The sequence below is a fragment of the Terrapene carolina genome, unplaced genomic scaffold (assembly GCF_002925995.2).
Source record: "Terrapene carolina triunguis isolate 2854851 unplaced genomic scaffold, T_m_triunguis-2.0 Scaffold53, whole genome shotgun sequence".
Classification (NCBI taxonomy): Eukaryota; Metazoa; Chordata; order Testudines; family Emydidae; genus Terrapene; species Terrapene triunguis.
The window spans coordinates 14,704,077-14,722,757 of record NW_020664404.1 but is presented as its reverse complement, the minus strand read 5'-3'; the positions used below and the strand labels follow the sequence as shown (position 1 = coordinate 14,722,757).

The following is an 18,681-nucleotide window of genomic DNA, read 5'->3' as shown; positions in this document are numbered from 1 at the left end:
CCCTTTCCGGGGAGCCCCCCGAGGTAAGCGCCGCCTGGAGCCCTCATCCCCTCCTGTGCCCCAATCCACTGACCCAGCCCTGAGCCCCCTCCCACAGCCAAACTCCTGCTGCTGCTCAGGGAGCGTGGCCTGAGACTGCCCCAGCAGTGGCCAGTGCGTCTGGCCCAGGGGCTGCCCAAGCCGCACCGGCCGCTGTAGCAGTCCTGGAGGTCCCAGAAAGTCACGGAATCTGTGACCTCCGTGACAGACTCACAGCCTTAATCATTAGGCATGCATAGCATTTTACAGGTAAACTGAAAGGACAGATCCTTGCCATGAGTAGCTTACAGTCTGTTAGACAAAGATCAGATGGAGGCAGCAAACAAAATAGGGAAGGTGAGAGCTGCAGTAAAAGATTATAAAATGCTTTTGATACATACATCTCTTGTTGTTTATATTTTTTGTTTCATGTTTGAGGGAACTAAAAATGCACTGAATTGGCAGGTCATAGGACAAGAACATAAGAATACTGGAGAACAAGATGAGCAGTAGGTAACAATAGAGCTGTGGAGAGCCTTGAAGGGTGTTGCATTAGAAGGGTCAGAGTAGAGCAGGATTGGCTGATGGGAGCTGCTGTATATTTGGACTGCCTAAATAGTAGCAATTCGGAGCCTAAATAGTAGGAAGTGTATTGTATGGAGCCTCTAGCCTACTTAGAATGGTATTCTTTAAGTAACTCCTCTATTTCTGGCCCAGGGTGATGATAGAATCATAGAACTGAAGGGCTGAAAGGGACCTTGAGAAGTCAACAAATCTAGCCCCTGGCGCTGAGGCAGGACCAAGTACACCTACACCATCCCTGACAGGTGTATGTCCAACTTGTTCTTAAAAACCCTCCAATGATGGGGATTCTGCAACCTTTTTTGGAAACCTGTTCCAGAGATTAACTACCCTTACAGTTAAAAAGTTTTGCCTAATATCTAACCTAAATCACCCTCGCTGCAGATTCAGCCCATTAGTTCTTGTCCTACCTTCAGTGGACATGGAGAACAATTGATCTCCACTCTCTTATAACAGCCCTTAACATACCCATTGACTGTTATCAGGTCCACCTCAGTCATCTTTTCTCAAGAATAAATATGCCTAATTTTTTTTAACCTTTCCTTATAGGTCAGGTTTTCTAAGCCTTTTATAGTTTTTGTTGCTCTCCTCTGGACTCGCTCCAGTTTGTCCATATCTTTCCTAAAGTGTGGTGCCTGGTATTGGACCCAGTACTCCAACTGAGGCCTCACCAGTGCCAAGTAGAGCAGGACAGTTACCTCCTGTGTCTTATGTTTATTCCTGTTAATGCTTCCCAAAATATTAGCCTTTTTCACAACTGCATCACATTAACTTATATTCACTGTAACCCCCTGATCCTTTTCAGTAGTACTGTCATGCCAGTTATTCCCCATTTTGTAGTTGTGCATATGATTTTTCCTTCCTAAGTGAAGTACTTTGAACTTGTCTGTATTGAATTTCATCTTGTTGATTTCAGATCAATTCTCCAATTTGTCAAGGTTGTTTTGAATTCTAATCCTGTCTTTCAAACTGCTTGCAACCCCTCCGATCTTATCTGAAAATGTTATAAGCATACTCTCCATTCCATTATCCCAGTAATTAATTAATTAATTGAATAATATTGGACCCAGGACTTACCCTTGCGGTGGGACTCCACTAAATACGCCCTCCCAGTTTGACAATGAATAGTTGATAACTACTTTTTCAGTACAGTCTTTAAACCAGTTGTGTACCCACTTTATAGTAATTGCATCTAGACTACATTTCCCTAGTTTGCTTATGAGAATGTCACCTGGGACTGTGTCAAAAACCTTACTAAAATCAAGATGTATCACATCTACTGCTTTCCCCGCTATTCAGTGGGCCAGTAACCTTGTCAAAGAAGGAAATTAAGTTGATTTGACAAGATTTGCTCTAGCCAAGTCCATGCTGGCTATTCCTTATAACCTTGGTATCCTACACGTGCTTACAAATTGATTGTTTAATAATTTGTTCCAGTAACTTTCAAAGTTATGCTGACTGTTATATAATTCCCTGGGTCCTCTTTGTTCCCCTTTTTAAAGATACGTACTATGTTTGCCCGTCTCCCATCCTCTTAGCCGTCATCCATCCTCCATGGATTCTTGAACAGTTCTAAAATTGCTTCAGCTAGTTCCTTAAGTATCCTATGATGAATTTTATCAGGCCTTACCAACTTGAATACATCTATCTTATCTAAATATTATTTAACCTGTTGTTTTCCTACTTTGGCTTTTGTTCCTTCCCCCTGTTGTTAATATTGATTGTGTTAAGTATGTGGTCATCATTCACTTTTTTAGTGAAGACTGAAGCAAAATAGACAGTAAACACCTCAGCCTTCCTAATGTCATAGGTTATTAGCTCTCCTTCCCTGTTAAGCAGAGGATCTGTACTTTCCTTTGTCTCTCTCCTGCTCTTAATGTATTTAAAGAACCTCTTCATATTGCCTTTTATCTCTCTTGTTTAGGTATAACTCATTTTGTGCTTTAAACTTTCTGATTTTGTCTCTACATACTTTTGCTATGCTTTTGTGCTCTTCCTTAGCAGTTCATCCATGTTTCCACTTTTTGTAGGATTCCTTTTTGATTTTCAGGTCATTAAAGAGCTCCTAATGGAGCCATATTGGCTTCTTACTATTCTTTCTAGTTTTCCTTTGCATGGGGAAAGTTTGTACTTGTGCTTTCAATATTGTCTCCTTGAGAACTTGCCAGCTCTCCGAACTCTGTTTTCCTACATAAAAATTGCATTAGCCTATATAAAATCACCATCTGGCTGGGGCCTCCGTGTTATTCTGTCCATTTTTATAGTTTTCACAGTCTTGAATGATCTGTTCCTTCTAAAACTACAAGTTTTGCTGTTTCCTTAAGTATAACTATCCCTATGCAGGTTGTTCCTCTTACTCCAGATGTTTGGGCTTCTGTTTGTTTATCTTTTGTTATTCCATAGTAATTGGAATGAACCCAACCTAAATATAGTCACTATATACAAAGAGCGTTAATGAATAATGAGTTGTGATAAGTCTGCACTAAACCACAGCAGTGAGATAAACCAAACTAATATGAGAGCCATTAACCCTTCAGATCCCAGCACAAATGCAGCAGTACTGTACAGAATTGCTTATTTCTGATACTATTACATGGGTGACTTGAAAAAAAACAACAAAAAATCCAACCCCATAATAAAGTGCCATAATGACTAGCTTTTTCAGTCAGAGAATTTTGGCTTAGAAAAGTAAATGAAAATCTGAAACTAATCTTCCAGGAGTTTGGACAGAAATTTAGTAAATAGATGTCATTGTCAAACAGTTGCTGGCCAGAAAAGGAACAAGTTTTGGAAAAAACATTACATCTAAAGTTTGATTTGATATTGCAAATAATCTGGTGAAGGCAAATGTAATTTTAAAGAGAAGTAGCTTTTGGATTGGTTTTGGCAGGGATTGGGTTAAACAGTGGTTGAGATGCAGTTGATGCGAGTGCCTGTGTAGAGCTGAGCTAAATGCTGCACCTGAGCAAACGGAAATGCACAAGCTGAATAAAGTAGCACAGGGAAGAGACTGAATCTGTAAGTGCGTGAGGCGGAAGTAGTGTAGGGGCAGACCGCAGCAAGCCTGTGAGTTGTTCAGTACGTCTCTTGGTGGGAGCTTTCTCCTGACCACTGCAATGTGCAAGCAGCTGTACTGGAGCTGGGTCTCCACATTTACACTGGGCATTCATTTGGAAGAGAGGTTGATTGCTGATGCGAGGGCACAGACGCAGGAGACATTGCCACAGGTGCACATTACTCTTTGTTCTTCTTCCTTGAAATATGCCTGGGATGATTGTGTTGGGACTGACTGCCAACTCTGCATTGTTGCTCTCAGGAGCAGTGAAGGAAGAGTATGCAGTACTGTTCGACTAGACAAGAATAGAGATTCTTATCAGAATACAGTGTTGGAGATTCTTCACTGGATTTGCGTAGATATAAAAAGCTCCCTACTCCTTTCTTCATAAATTAGCTTTTGTCAACAGGTGTAATTCTCACGTTGCATATATCCCATTCTGAAATGTGTTGGGTGATTGCACTTTCATTTCACCATGGGATCCAAATACTAGCCTAGCACTAGTGTTAGCTTTTAGCACCAAAGGTTGTTTTAATCCAGCTAGCGCAGGTTTTTTTGTCTTTCAGTAAAATCTTTTTACTGTCCACAGGAAGGTAAAGTCACTCCTTCATTTAGCTCCCTTCTTATTAGGGACATCCCCCCAGGGCTTTTCCTAAAAGGGAAGGACCTATGGAATCAATAAGCTGAGGGGAAAAGGCATCTTTTCAAGTAGAGGAACTTTTGATCATACACAGATACCAAACTGTAATTTTTGAAATTTTTTTGGTCGACCTCTGAAAAAACTTAGCCTTGGTAAGAATGGAAGGAAATATGAACCGAGTACCTCCATTACTGATTAACCCATGTGGTGCTTTTAGATAAAACTCTAGGACAGGAGGCTTTTGCGCTTTTCTGTATCTTGAGGTATTTTGTTCAAATGTCTATGCCTAGGGGAGCTGAATGAATAATAATCTGAGCTTCCTTCCTTCTGCATTAGTCCTTAACAGATAGAGTTATACTAAATGGAAAAATCTGGATTTGGGATGGTAGCATCTCATGCCATAACCCAATTGCCAAGGATCTTTTTAGCTATTTCATTCTACTGGAAGACATTTATTTATAGGCATTTCACTGACACTCTTCACATTAATATCTGACAACCTACTGGTAAGAGGTCTCATTTATTAATAGCTGTGCAGTCCAGGCTGAGACATGTGACAGTGCAAAGTCACTGAAAACCTTTGGATTTTAACCATGTGAGTGTTGGAGCCTTTTGAAGTAATGTGGCCATGGACTGACAAGTTGAAAAAAAATTGAGAGGGTGTGCAATTCCCGGATTCCAAGGCTTATATCCTGGAGAATGTTTGCCAGCAAACTCAGACAAGGAACTGTAAATAGGAGTTTGGGTAACATCCTAAACCAGTGACCACACCCTAAATAGAGATTTGTTTGCCACTGTTGTAACTCTCAGCAGTGCATGTGGTGTGTGTGGGTATACATTATCACTGGATATATGTATGTGTATGTCCGAACACCATCAGCAGTTATCTATTTCTCTGCTTAGATATTGCGGTGATGGGGACACAGGAGCACCTAGACTGAAAGAAGATTAGATTGAGTGATTTATAAGAGTGTTTGTTGTGTGCTGGCTATATCTGGGGCTGTGACCTGCAGCAAATGTGGGTAATATTAAATGCATCTGATTGGCATGAAGATGTTTGCTAGCCCTCCCGTCTCTGGATTGGGTGCCATACATAAAGAGTAAGTGGTATTGCTGCTGGCTTTAAAAGCGGATGTCAGCATCTTTCTGTTTCTCTATGGAGCCATGTAGAGGAAGACAAACTTGATGGATATAAACATATTTCTCCCCCCCCTCGCCACCCCCCCCATCACCACTGTATTCCTGAAACTGATAAGTATTTGATTTGCTAATTTACAAAAATATTTTTTCTTGAACAGAAAGTAGGGGTGACGGGGCCCCCCGATCCACAAGTCCGCTGCCCTTCGGTTATCGAGTTTGGGAAGTATGAAATCCACACCTGGTACTCCTCCCCATACCCACAGGAATACTCAAGGTACAGTGTGCAAACTCTTCACTGTCATTAGTGTTTATAAATTGTGTGATAGTTACTCTGGCAGGTGCAGAAATCCCAGGCTGGTGAACTGGAATTTTAACATATAAAGAGTATTTAAATGTATGTGGTTTATGATAAATAGTGAAACGAGTGTCTTGGGGTCTGTTTAGGCCTAATCAAAAAATTGATAAATTCTCTCACATCCCTATATACTGCAAGTATTAGAAATGCTTTTGAAAGGTATCATAAGATGGATATGCAGAGAGTTGAGATGCTGTGTTCCCAGGGGAGAGAGCACTCCCAAGCTAAGTGATCTGGCAATACATTGTTACTAAACATGTAGATGACTGGAGAAGCTGAGTTTGAGGTCTCATCAGTTCTTTAGTTTTAGTTTTACATTCCAATATAAACTGTTAAAGTTTGTGCTGAGGTGAACTTTGAAATAATCTGGTTTAGAACTGCAAAATAGTATGTATGTATCCTTGAAGGAGATGGAAAAAGAAATAAGCAGAAAAGTTGTTAAGAATAATTTGTTTAAAATTACACTGTATGAACTGTAGCTAAATTATTTTTGTTTCTAGATATTTATTTACAGTTGTTATCAGCATAATGCTTCACATTTATCAAACACAAATATGGTAAATCTCTCTGTTTCCTGACCTAGGAGACTACCATGTAGGAGACAGTAACATTTATTTGGTCGCTTTTATATTGTTTTCTATTTGGTGAAAACTTTGCAAACTGTCTAAACCACAAGCTGTCCAACCTTCAGAAAAAAAGTCAGTTCAGAATGTGGACCAGCTTTAAATAGGACCATAGAGCGGAAAGATTGAAACCACAAAACACGCTCTCTCACCCAGTCATGCGGCTCGGGGATCACTATAAAAAATCATTCTTACTCTTCCAAATGCTGTGGGATTAGTTAAAATAACTGTAATTAACACTGTAGCTGGAGAGAGTAATTGGCGTCAAGTCAATAATAGCAGGCTCACCATCGACCCCATCACAGTGAATGACTTGAACAGAGAAAAGCTTCATAGAAATTAGAGATTGAAAGAAAATTACAAAGCCCTCATCTAGCGCCCCCACCCACCCCCTGATGCTGAACTGTTCCTTACAGTACAGTATTTCTCCAGAGTTTTAGCTGACACACACAATGGGACCTTCACCACTTCTATTGGATACTGTTTCATACTTTAGCAGAGCTCAGTACGTGGAACACTGAATATATGTAAAATGTGTATTCAATAGAATAAGGAAATGGGGTGGCTTGAGGTATATTTTATATTTTTGGCTGAAACAGATATTGGTTAAGTTGTTTGGTTAGTGAGACTGCTTTTATCATTTTCTTTTCCCTCAAGTTCTGTATTAGCAGGACTGAGGAATTTAATACTTTTGTTATAGTTAATAAGCAAAAGCATACAATGTATTTATAGAGTTTGATTTTCTTTACCTTTACTTACAGGCTACCTAAATTGTACCTTTGTGAATTCTGTCTAAAGTATATGAAAAGTAGAACTATCCTCCAGCAGCACATGAGGAAATGTGGCTGGTTTCATCCTCCAGCTAATGAAATTTACAGAAAGAACAATATTTCAGTCTTTGAGGTAAGTTAGGAAAATGAGTGATAACTGCTGCTTTCCTGTGTCATTTAAAATGTGACACTGATGCCTTTACAACATTCATATAGATCATGTGGGTTTCATATACCCTTAAAAATCTTGCCCTCTCTTTGTCCTTAAATCATTCAGCTCTATAAAGAATGAAGAAGTGAATGATAGCCCTGAGTGTCATAGTGCTAAGTTCATGGGTAGATCAGTAACCTCAAAATATGTTAAAAGCCATAAATGGGGTTTAATTTATCCTTAAAGCTGATATATTAATATAACAGAGTGATCAGTGCCCCCAAAGTGTACCCTACCACTTTGAGAATCATCTGAGCCACTATGCATTATCTGGAAATCCTTTCTTTAATGTTTGAGGGTTAGAATAAATTGAGATATCCCACAGAATCAGATAATTGTATGGTGATAAGTGTAATGACTTCATTTGTTCTCTATTTCTGTAAGGTTGATGGCAATGTCAGTACCATTTACTGCCAGAACCTGTGCTTGCTGGCAAAACTCTTCCTGGACCATAAGACACTCTATTATGATGTGGAGCCATTTCTTTTTTATGTGCTGACACAGAATGATGTCAAGGGCTGCCACCTTGTAGGCTATTTCTCAAAAGTAAGTATTTTAGCATGGAGTAATTTTGGATTTGGACTTGGAGCTGGACCTGTTCTGAGTCAGTTTGAGATATAGTGTTGTCAAAGCATCTTTCGTTAGTTGTGGCAGTCCTGGCCTTAGACTGTGTATGAAGAATTCAGGGACATGTAGCAACTAATAAAGCCAAATTTCCTCTTAATATTGTTGAACAGAGCATATCCTCAAAGGAACTAGTACAGCACTTAGCAGCTCAAAGGGAGAAGTTTTTAAATGACTTCCTATTCCCTTGATGGTGATAGGTAGAACGGCTTGTGAAGTAAACATTGTTACCCACATAAAGCTATCTAAGCTCTTCCTCAGCAGATAAAGTCTTTTCTTGGTCTGCAAATTTGAACCTCATTTCAAACCTTTTATTTTGTATGCTGGGAATGCGGAGACTCCACTGATGCTGAAAATATCTTAGTGTTCCCCATATAGAAGCCAAGCATAGGAAGCCAAACATAAGATTTCAAATAGCTACATTTTCAAGTCTCTTTGTCCCAGCAGTAGTTGTTTTGCTTGCAATCCTAGCCATCAGAGCAACAATGCAAAAACCAAACAAAAAAACCCCAGTGGCTGTAATCAATGGTCATCTTTCAACTTCTAGACCAGCACACAGTGACTTGGATTTTGATTTCAGTTACAGTGGTGTGAATCTTGGGTCACTTTAGATTTACACCAATGTTACTTGGATATTAGAATCTATCTCAATGTGTTTAGCACGTCCATTTTGGTGCTTTTGAGTGACTGGTGGGGACTTAAATTCCTACACTGACCGTCATTTTTATCTTTGTTTCTAAGCTGAAGAAAGTAGCAGATGTCACTGTCTCAGTCTTTTCACCCTCCTGGGGTGGTTGTTTCAGTAGTAATGACAATGACTTGGTACGGTTCCATCTTAACTCATTGGGGACTGTGCTTTGCTGTCCCCAAGGAGCTGTGACTGGGGCTTTCATTCTTAGCCTTTAGTTCAGGATTAATTACTAGTTCACACACTGCAGCTTCTTTTCTATCTCACTAAACCATTGTTTTTCAAGTTTCTTTCTCTTTTCTCTATTAGGAGAAGCACTGCCAACAGAAGTACAATGTTTCCTGTATAATGATTCTTCCCCAGTACCAGCGTAAGGGCTATGGCAGATTCCTCATTGACTTCAGTAAGGATCACTTTCACATTCATATTTTTTTCATCTTTTCATATTTGTTTGGCCTTTCATATTTTTAGACGGGGAAGATGTACAGGTATCCAGGAACTTTCTTGGGTGAAATACCTTCTCCAGAATTAGCTCTGTTCTGAGAGCACAAAAAAACATTCAGACTTCTGGGCTCTGCTCTTTAAACTGGTGGAAAGCTAAATGCTGAAAACAAATACATCATTCTCCCTCTGATTCCCATGTTTACCACATAAGTGCCTTATGCCAAAAGCTGTAGAGATGCTCAGTGCAGAGTTTCTGGCAAAAGCTTACCCTACTTTAGTAGTTCTTTCTGAAATAAAGTAAACCCTAAAACTACATTGCTTGTTGAAACTGTCAGCAGCTAAACTACGTGACTTATAGTTTCTCAAGCAGATGCTAATAATAGTTTATTTATTTTATCTTTTGATTTAGAGAAATCAAAACCACCTATACACAGGCTCTGAGCATTCTGTCAATAATATAAAATTATGAACTCAAAACAAATTTCATTCAGCTCCTCTTACTGACCAGCGGCTTTAAATACAAACAATAACATCCCATTACATTGGTCAGTCCCTCAGTCTCCACTGTCAGCTTGTCTGCACTTACCAGCACAACGATATTGGTATAATTATACCACTCTGGCTCTACTGAGGTAACTCCCTGTATGGCCACTCTTATTCTGGAATTAGTGTCCACACAAGTTGTTATAGTGGTACAACTATACTGGAATAGTTCTGCCAATAAATTTCCCTGGGTAGACCAGTCCTAACTCTCTTCAAGGACCAGGTGAAACACATGGGCCATACAAAATGCCCTGAAAGTCAACAAATCTGGGTTATTTCAGACTAGGAGTGGGAGCCCCTGGCTCTGGTAGGGAATGACGTGTCTGCCAGCCACTGCCTTTGTTATATCTAGCATCCTTGCCTTCTCTGATCACAACTATGGCAGTATATCACAGGAAGATAGGCAGTCTTAGGCCCATTAGAGCTCTCTAGGTCAGTACCAGAATATGAGACGCTCAGGGCTCTAACTGAAGTTTCCCAACATAATATTTTTAAGAAAAGTTTTGGGTTTTTTTAGTTCAGCCAAGTGGTGGAAATACATGCTTCCCCTTAAAATCCTCAGTCATCATTTTAATCAAGTTTTGTGCCTGAATATTCAATTTCACAAGCACAAAAATATTTGGGTGTGCTCTGAGGAGAAGGTTGCTACTGTTTTAGGCTGAAGTCAGTTATGAAATATTTCTTTTCCCTCTTGTCTTTCATTAATGATTAAAAACAATAGAGTAACAGTTCACTGTTTTGTAATTGCTGTATTAGTGTACTCTAAAATAAATTTGAAAAGGATATTTAGAAGGCTTTCTGCACTTTAACTGCATGCTCAATATCCAGAGACCAGTTCCAAGGCACTTTCTCATTATATTCTTCTTCTTGACCTGAAGAAGAGTTCAATGTAAGCTCAAAAGCTTGTCTCTCTCACCAACAGAAGTTAGTCCAATAAAAGATATCTCACCCATCTTGTCTCTCTAGGTTCAAAATAGGCAGATTGTGCCATCTAGTGGTAATAGCTCATAAATAAATATACGGAGATATACCTATCTCATAGAACTGGAAGGTCATCAAGTCCAGCCCCCTGCCTTCACTAGCAGGACCAAGTACTGATTTTGCCCCAGATCCCTAAGTGGCTCCCTCAAGGATTGAACTCACAACCCTGGGTTTAGCAGGCCAGTGCTCAAACCACTGAGCTATCCCTCCCCCCATAATCTGTAATCAAAGCAGGATGCAGTTTATAAATCTCTGAATGCACTATAGAATAATGGAGGTTAGAGATGGAAAAGATCTGACAGATTATTCGGTGTCTCCTGTAGATGCAGGATATAGTCTTGGTTTTCAAACACTTTCCATCCCTTTTTTGGAAGAATGCCACTGTACAAACTTCAGTATAATGTTGGCACTGGGATAGGATGTAATAGTTGGTATCTACGTATGGCAGTATTTGTGAGAAGTTGCTTTGTGTTTCCTTAGGCTATCTGCTATCAAAGCGTGAGGGCCAAGCAGGGTCCCCAGAGAAGCCATTGTCTGATCTGGGCCGTCTCTCATACATGGCTTATTGGAAAAGTGTAATATTGGAGTGCCTTTATCATCAAAATGACAAGCAAATCAGCATCAAAAAGTTAAGCAAACTCACTGGAATCTGCCCTCAAGACATCACTTCCACTCTGCATCACCTGCGAATGCTTGACTTCCGCAAGGACCAGTGAGTATAGCAATCCCACTGCTTCCCAGCTGGGATCCAGATACAGCTGTATAGAGTTGGGGGAGGGATCACATTCATAGACTTGGGTGGTGTAACATCTCTCCTGCTCCCCAGGGGCCAGCTCTGACTGCTCAGACAGCACTAGCAGGACAGATCACACAGTAATATGCCAATAATCAGGGTGAATGTTTAGAAGGGCAAATATATAATCTGAATATCAAAGCCAAGTAAAATACCATCAGCTCTTACACAATAGCAGTGATGTGGTGTTGTTTTTTTTTACTTTTCCTATTTCTTTGGGGAGGCGGTATGGTACGGTGTCATTCAAAATCACATGAGCAAAGGTACTCTTTGTCCCGCAACAAAGGTCTTGTTTACATTATAAAAGTGACCAGGTCAGCTGCTCAGGTTATAACACTCATGTCCCTGAACACAGTTAAAGCATATTTTTGTAGTTGGGACTTAGCCTTTTGACTGTGTTCTTGAGTAGCATTAAGTCTTTGATATGTACCCTAAGTAATGAGTGTCTCTCTCTCACCCTTTCCTTCCCTTCATTTTAGGCTGCCTCTCCCCCAGTTTATATACACCCAATCCCACAGTCTTAATACCCTCATCTAAGAACATAAGAATGGCCATAGTGGGTCAGACCAATGGTCCATCTAGCCCAGTATCCTGTCTTCCAACAGTGGCCAGTGTCAGATGCTTTAGAGGTAATGAACAGAAAAGGGCAAGTGATCCATCTAGTCATCCAGTTCCAGCTTCTGGCAGTCAGAGGCTTTGGGACACCCAGAGCATGGAGTTGCATCCCTGACCATCTTGGCTAATAGCCATTGATGCACCTATCTTCCATAAACTTATCTAATTTTTTTTTTAACCCAGTTATATTTTTAGCCTTCACAACATCCCCTGGCAACAAGTTCCATAGGTTGACTGTGCATTGTGTGATGTACATCCTTTTCTTTGTTTTAAACCTGCTGACTATTAATTTCATTGGATGACCCCTGGTTCTTGTGTTAAGTGAAGGGATAAATAGCACTTCCTTATTCACTTTTTCCTCACCATTCATGATTTTACAGACCTCTATCATATCTTAGCTCAGTTGTCTCTTTTCTAAGATTAACAGTCCAAGTCATTTTAGTCTCTCCTCCTATGGATGCTGTTCCATACTCCTAATCATTGTTGCCCTTCTCTTTACTTTTTCCAATTATAATATAGATTTTTTGAGATGGGGCAACAAGAACTGCAAGCAGTATTCAAGGTGTGGGCATACCATGGATTTATATAGTATCATATGATATTTTGTGTCTTATTATCTATCCCTTTCCTAATGGTTCCTAACATTTTGTTAGCTTTTCTTTCTGTCGCTGCACATTGAGCAGATGTTTTCAGAGGACTATCCACAATGACTCCAAGATCTCTTTCCTGAGTGGAAACAGCTAACTTAGACCCCCACAATTTTGTGTGTATAGTTGGGATTATGTTTTCCAATGTGCATTCCTTTGTACTTATCACCATTGAATTTCACCTGCCATTTTGTTGTCTGGTCACCCAGTTTTGTGAAATCCCTTTGTAACTCCTTGCAGTCAGCTTTGGACTTGACTATTTTGAGTAATTTTGTATCATCTGCAAACTTTGCCACCTCACTATTTACCCCTAAAATCAGATGAGGTTGTAATGTTCAACTTGCAGTTTGCTCTGTAGCTAACAATATCATTGTTACCAGTGGCAAGGAATGGAAAGACATTAGTGCTGTCTCTCTAAAGCAGCGGCTCTGACCATGTGGCCCAATTAGCCCATAGCTGCAGCCCAACTCAGGTGTGTGCTAAAGGCTCCGGGCTGCCGGCTCCCGGCTGCCCTGCTGTGCAGCGGGATCCATGTTCCGTGCTGCCCTGCCTCAGGGTGGGCTCTGTGCAGCCCTACTGCGGGATGGGCTCCAGGCAATCCTGCCGCGGGGTGGGCTCTGGGGTCCAGGCAGCCAACTGTCCCCCGGCCCCACGCAGCAGGGTCTGGGGTCAGGGTCCCTGCCGCACGACCAGCTCTCCGCTCTTGGCCCCACTCTGTGGAGGGGTCTCTGGGCAGAGGGCTCTGAGCATAGGGGGTTAGGTGGGTGGGGGAGTTAGCTGGGGGACACTGTGGTTCTCAACCTGCGGCCCAGCTAATACTTTGTGGGCCGCATATGCCGATAAATAAGTTGAGAACCACTGCTCTAAAGACTGAAGGTGCCCTCCCTCCCAGTCTTAGGATATCTCAGATGATAGAATATTGTCCTGTCAGACTGTCCTCTGCTACCTTTCCTTCCTGAATCCTGACATGATGGGCATCGATTGAGGGTACAGAGTCATTCTATCATATCTTGTTTTGTGTCATTTTCTCTCTGTCTGTGTCTACAGTGTGCTCCACACGTATGGCAGACTGAAGGATTTTTCTCTATTCCCAGATTTGTTATTGTTCGTCGGGAGAAACTTATCCAGGATCATATGGCAAAGCTCCAGGTGAATCTCCGGCCTGTAGATGTAGATCCAGAATGTCTGCGTTGGACACCTGTTATAGTTTCCAACACTGTTGTCTCTGAGGATGAAGAGGAAGAGACTGAGGAAGGAGAAAATGAAGAGCAGCAGCAGAAGGAAAGAGAGGTCAGTGTAAGAGTGAATCTGTTCTCTTTATGTAGACCATAGCCATTTGAGTCCTACTCAGTCAGCTCTTGTACCTCCCCAGACAATACAGGTGTTTTGTTTCCAGTCTAGAAGTTTAAATGGGAAGCTATGGGGTTTTATTTAATGGTAGAAGACATCAGAATTTTGGTTAGGTTGCTTGTCTATTTTCAGATCAGAAACCAGAAAAGTGAAATCCAAAGCGGGCATAGTCTGGAGGGAAGTAGAGCCCATCCTGGTGCCGTGTGGTTGGAAATTACAAAGGGACTGCTGTCACTAAACAATTACTAATTTTTTTTAACCTACAGAAATGCCCAGACCACACCCTGTAAAAATGGAACCAAGGTTGTTGTAATTTAGAAATTCTCCTATGGATTTTTTTTCCTTAAATAATATTTGGTTTTTCAAAAACATTAGAGAACCTAGATATATTCAAAGTTAAGTTTACACTTAAAAATGCAGAAGACATTAGCCAGTATGAAAAAACACACTGAAGAGCACCAAACCAGTGTAACTCTGCCCTTGTATCATTGCCCACAAAGCAATGGGAAACTAGGAGGCCATCATATCCTCAAGCAATGCACTTTGTCACGTCAGTAACAGCATTGAGGAGTGACCCAAATAGATTACCTTACTCTTGTTGACAAGCTGATTGCACACTGCTATAGCATTTAAACCGTGAAATGCACTTGACTCTACATTGCTATAGAAAATTACTTCTGTTGCCTTTGACCATATACAATAGCTGGAAAAAGGACTTTTATATCCCACTTCCTCCAAGGTTTAACAGATACTGGACTTTGGTGTAAGATTATTATATTTTCATTCCAGCAAGTATCAGTAAACTAATGGCCACTGGTGGTAGAAATAAGCTGTCAGGCAGCTTGTGGGAGAACATTATCAAACTGGGATTTTGGAACCCCTTTGCAGCCCTTTGAGAGCTATCCATTTGCCATTCTGCAGCTCCCAGGAGTCATCCCTGATACCTTGTTCTGAGTCCTTCAGTTTCCAGTACTGTGCCTTGTCTTGTCAAGAGCTTTTTTAGGGTGGGGTTCAGGATGGAAACATAATTTAAATAAAATATGTAAAATGTATTTGTTTTTATTTAATTCAGGTGGTAAAATCTGTATTGTGGGAGAAGAAGGAGCAAGAGCCTTATTCTCCTACAGAGAGTGAAAAAAAGCCAAACGTAATTCCAGACAATTCTACACGGCCAAATAAACAAGTTCTTCCCCTGGATAGTCTTCCTGCAAACAGCCAGACATCACGGAGAGGCCGATGGAGCCGAAAAGGCAAAAAGCTGCAGGAGCCCTTTAGTGAGAAGGAACAGAAACTGCTCATGGAGGAAAAGTCAGCAGTCCCCAGTGGGCGATGTAGTGAATGCGAGGAGAAGTCAGCAGCCTCGCGGGGGCGATGTGGTGAATGCGAGGAGAAGTCAGCAGTCTCCCAGGGGCGATGTGGAGAATGTGAGGAGAAATCTCCAGCCGCACGGGGGCGCTATGGTGAAGATGAGGAAAAGTCTGCAGTCCCTCAGGGACAGTATAGCAAAGCTGAAAAGTCATCAGCCCCCCGGAGGCGATACAGCGAAGGCATGGAAATGTGGAGGGGGCAGCTAAAGAACAGCACCGAGCCCCTGAAATGCAGATTCACAGAGGAGTGTGACAGATTACCCCGGCGCTATAGTGATGGGGATAGGACTCTCCTGAGGTGCTTTAGTGAGAGTAGCGAAGAGGAGGAGGATGAGCCTGTGAGTCCTCGTTCAAACTCTCCACCTGTTCTCACCAAGCCAACATTAAAACGAAAGGTACGTGCTTCTTGTGCTCCTTCATCTCTGGCTGCATGCTGCAGTACGTGTTCTCCCTGCATTGGTACCATCTTGGGGTCCATTGCTGAAGAGACTTGGTTTAAAGCTACACAAGTTACAATATTGCATCTGATCTGCCTCTTTTCAAAGAATCTGAGAGACTGTCCTTGTTTCTCGAATGTGTAGAGAAGGCAATGTGTGGAGAACACTTTTGCTAATTCTTTTAGTAGACACCTTCTATTGTATCAGGAAGTTACGCTTTCCCATGTTCCCCTTGGCTTTTTATTTTTCACTCCCTTCTGTTATAAAATACATCCATGTCATGTCATATACAATGCAATAAACATGGAAATAGCATTCATTGGAAAAGAAGCTTCACAAAACAACATTAACTAATCAGCAAGTTTAAAATAAATTGCAATGTGAGGGCTTCACCAGGCCTAACTTTGGAGATATGAATTCTATAAACATGACCAAGAAAACCTTGTGTTTAGTGGCAGGATGCTGCAAACAAAAAGTAGAAATCATCTTTTCTGCATGATCTGTGTAGTTGGTTTTAATTCACATACATATGTGCTGAAATGATGTTAGTTAGCTGTGATCCTGTTGGACAGTAAACCTGCTGAACAGTTATATAGCAGGTCATGGATGGATTGTTGATCCTCAGCTCTTACAAACAGTTTCTGTTCTGTTACACTGGTGTAAATCCAGTTAACTTCATAGAAATGTGGCCGAGTGAATAAAACACTGGACTGGAACTCAGAATAGCTGGGTTCTAGCCCCATCTCTGCTACTAGCATGTAGGGTAAGCTTGGGCAACTAATATCACTGCTCTGTGCCTCAGTTTCCCCATCTGTAAAATGGTGATAATGACTCTGATCTCTTTTGCAAAGTGTGTTGAGATCTGCTGACAAAATTGCTATACAAGAGCAGGGCAGTAGTAGTAGTAGTATTCCTCTCTATTTTCATCTGAATCACTGAGGGCAGAATCTGGGCCATGGTTTCAGTAGTGTCTAGATCAGGGGTAGGCAACCTATGGCACGCGTGCCGAAGGCAGCACACGAGCTGATTTTCAGTGGCACTCACACTGCCCGGTCCTGGCCACCGGTCCGGGGTGCTCTGCATTTTAATTTAATTTTAAATGAAGCTTCTTAAACATTTTAAAAACCTTATTTACTTTACATACAACAATAGTTTAGTTATATATTATAGACTTATAGAAAGAGACCTTCTAAAAACGTTAAAATGTATTACTGGCACATGAAACCTTAAATTAGAGTGAATAAATGAAGACTCGGCACACCACTTCTGAAAGGTTGCCGACCCCTGGTCTAGATTCTGGAGGGAAGGCTATCCTGAGCCCACGCAGACTGAGTTCAGAAGTTTGTTTTTTCCATTTTTCAGTGGTTTATTTTTGCTGTATGTGATCAAATGCCTTTTTCCCCCCTCCACTCAGAAACCAATTCTCCATCGGAAGAGGCGAGTCCGTAAGCGCAAGCACCACAACAGCAGTGTTGTCACTGAAACAATCTCTGAGACCACAGAGGTACTGGATGAACCTTTTGAGGACTCGGACTCTGAGAGACCAATGCCCCGATTAGAGCCTACCTTTGAGATCGAGGAGGAAGAGGAAGAGGATGAGAGTGAACTGTTCACCCGGGGCTACTTTCGCCACTTACCCCCCCAGGATACCCTCAGGCGCAGACCCTCCTCTAAGAGGAAGTCCAAAGATGATGAGGAGTCTGATGACACTAACGGTATGTTTCATGAGCAAGCTGTGAATTGGCATCGTGATATAGTTAAGGGTGTTGAGTGAGTGATAGCCTTAATCCCTCAGGAAGTAGTATACACTGCCCTGTAATTTCCAGACAAAATATCTAACTAGGTACAGATTACCAATCAAACCAACCTCTGATATTTATAACTCATATGAAAAATGTATTTTTATATTTAAATATCATCTCAGCATGTGAAGAGATAACAGGTCATCTTCACATTTCATCTGTTCCACTTCCTTAGTGAAGGAAATATATGTGGCTGCAGTAATGGTTACGCAAAGGTGTCACTTAGAGAAATAAAAGCAAAGCAAATCCCAGCGACCTCTTACTCAGCATCCCCTTACAGTGACTAAATAAAGTAGGAGGAATAGACAGTAAAGGGTCTATTTGGGATCTATTCCTCATTTATATTGGGTGTACTTGCCCTCAATTTCTCATCCTTCCCCAAAGTGCTCTGATCCTAAACCTTTAATACAGACAAGAAAAATAAATTTGGTCTGAACTGTGGCATTTAGTGTGCTGTAACACTATAGACATAGCATCTCTCATTCAAGTATTTCACTAATAACCTAATTCACAGTTGTTATATGCTCCATTATTGCCTAATACATTGCATGTACCCTGTGGGAGCTCTTTGATTGCCTACATTTTATGAAGGCAAACAGCCAAATAAAAATAAAGGACCATAAGAAAGAGATGTTTGCTGTTCTCATCCCACCTTCAATGATTCTTACTGGAACTTCCTAAGTAATTCATAGTACTCAACTGGCCTCTCATTAGCAGAGGAGAATCATCCCTAAAGGTACTTAAATGCTGAAGAGGTAATGATGCAATTCTGTCTATCTTTGCTATTTATATAGCACCAATCACCATTGTGTTCCTATGGTGTTAATCCCCACTTACATTAAAATTAAATGCGAAAAAAAATGTTAATGCAACATGGATTGGGCAGAAAGAATAACAACAATGTCATAACATGCAATAGTTAAGATTGAAAAAAATAACTTGAGCATGTTGCACATGTTTTAGGGAATTCATTTTACAGCTTGAACATTGTTTTGT

The 18,681-nt window shown here is 41.0% G+C and overlaps 1 protein-coding gene across 1 annotated transcript in view; it reads left to right on the top strand.

Moving 5' to 3' along the window:
* Positions 1 to 18,681, top strand: part of KAT6A (lysine acetyltransferase 6A) — a 78,559-nt gene that overhangs the window by 45,907 nt on the left and 13,971 nt on the right. Inside the window, exons 10-17 of the mRNA XM_024203683.2 lie at positions 5,594 to 5,709; positions 7,175 to 7,316; positions 7,779 to 7,940; positions 9,016 to 9,109; positions 11,155 to 11,386; positions 13,824 to 14,019; positions 15,152 to 15,841; positions 17,298 to 17,598. Coding sequence (XP_024059451.1) covers positions 5,594 to 5,709; positions 7,175 to 7,316; positions 7,779 to 7,940; positions 9,016 to 9,109; positions 11,155 to 11,386; positions 13,824 to 14,019; positions 15,152 to 15,841; positions 17,298 to 17,598 — 1,933 coding nt within the window. The remainder of the gene's footprint in view (positions 1 to 5,593; positions 5,710 to 7,174; positions 7,317 to 7,778; positions 7,941 to 9,015; positions 9,110 to 11,154; positions 11,387 to 13,823; positions 14,020 to 15,151; positions 15,842 to 17,297; positions 17,599 to 18,681) is intronic.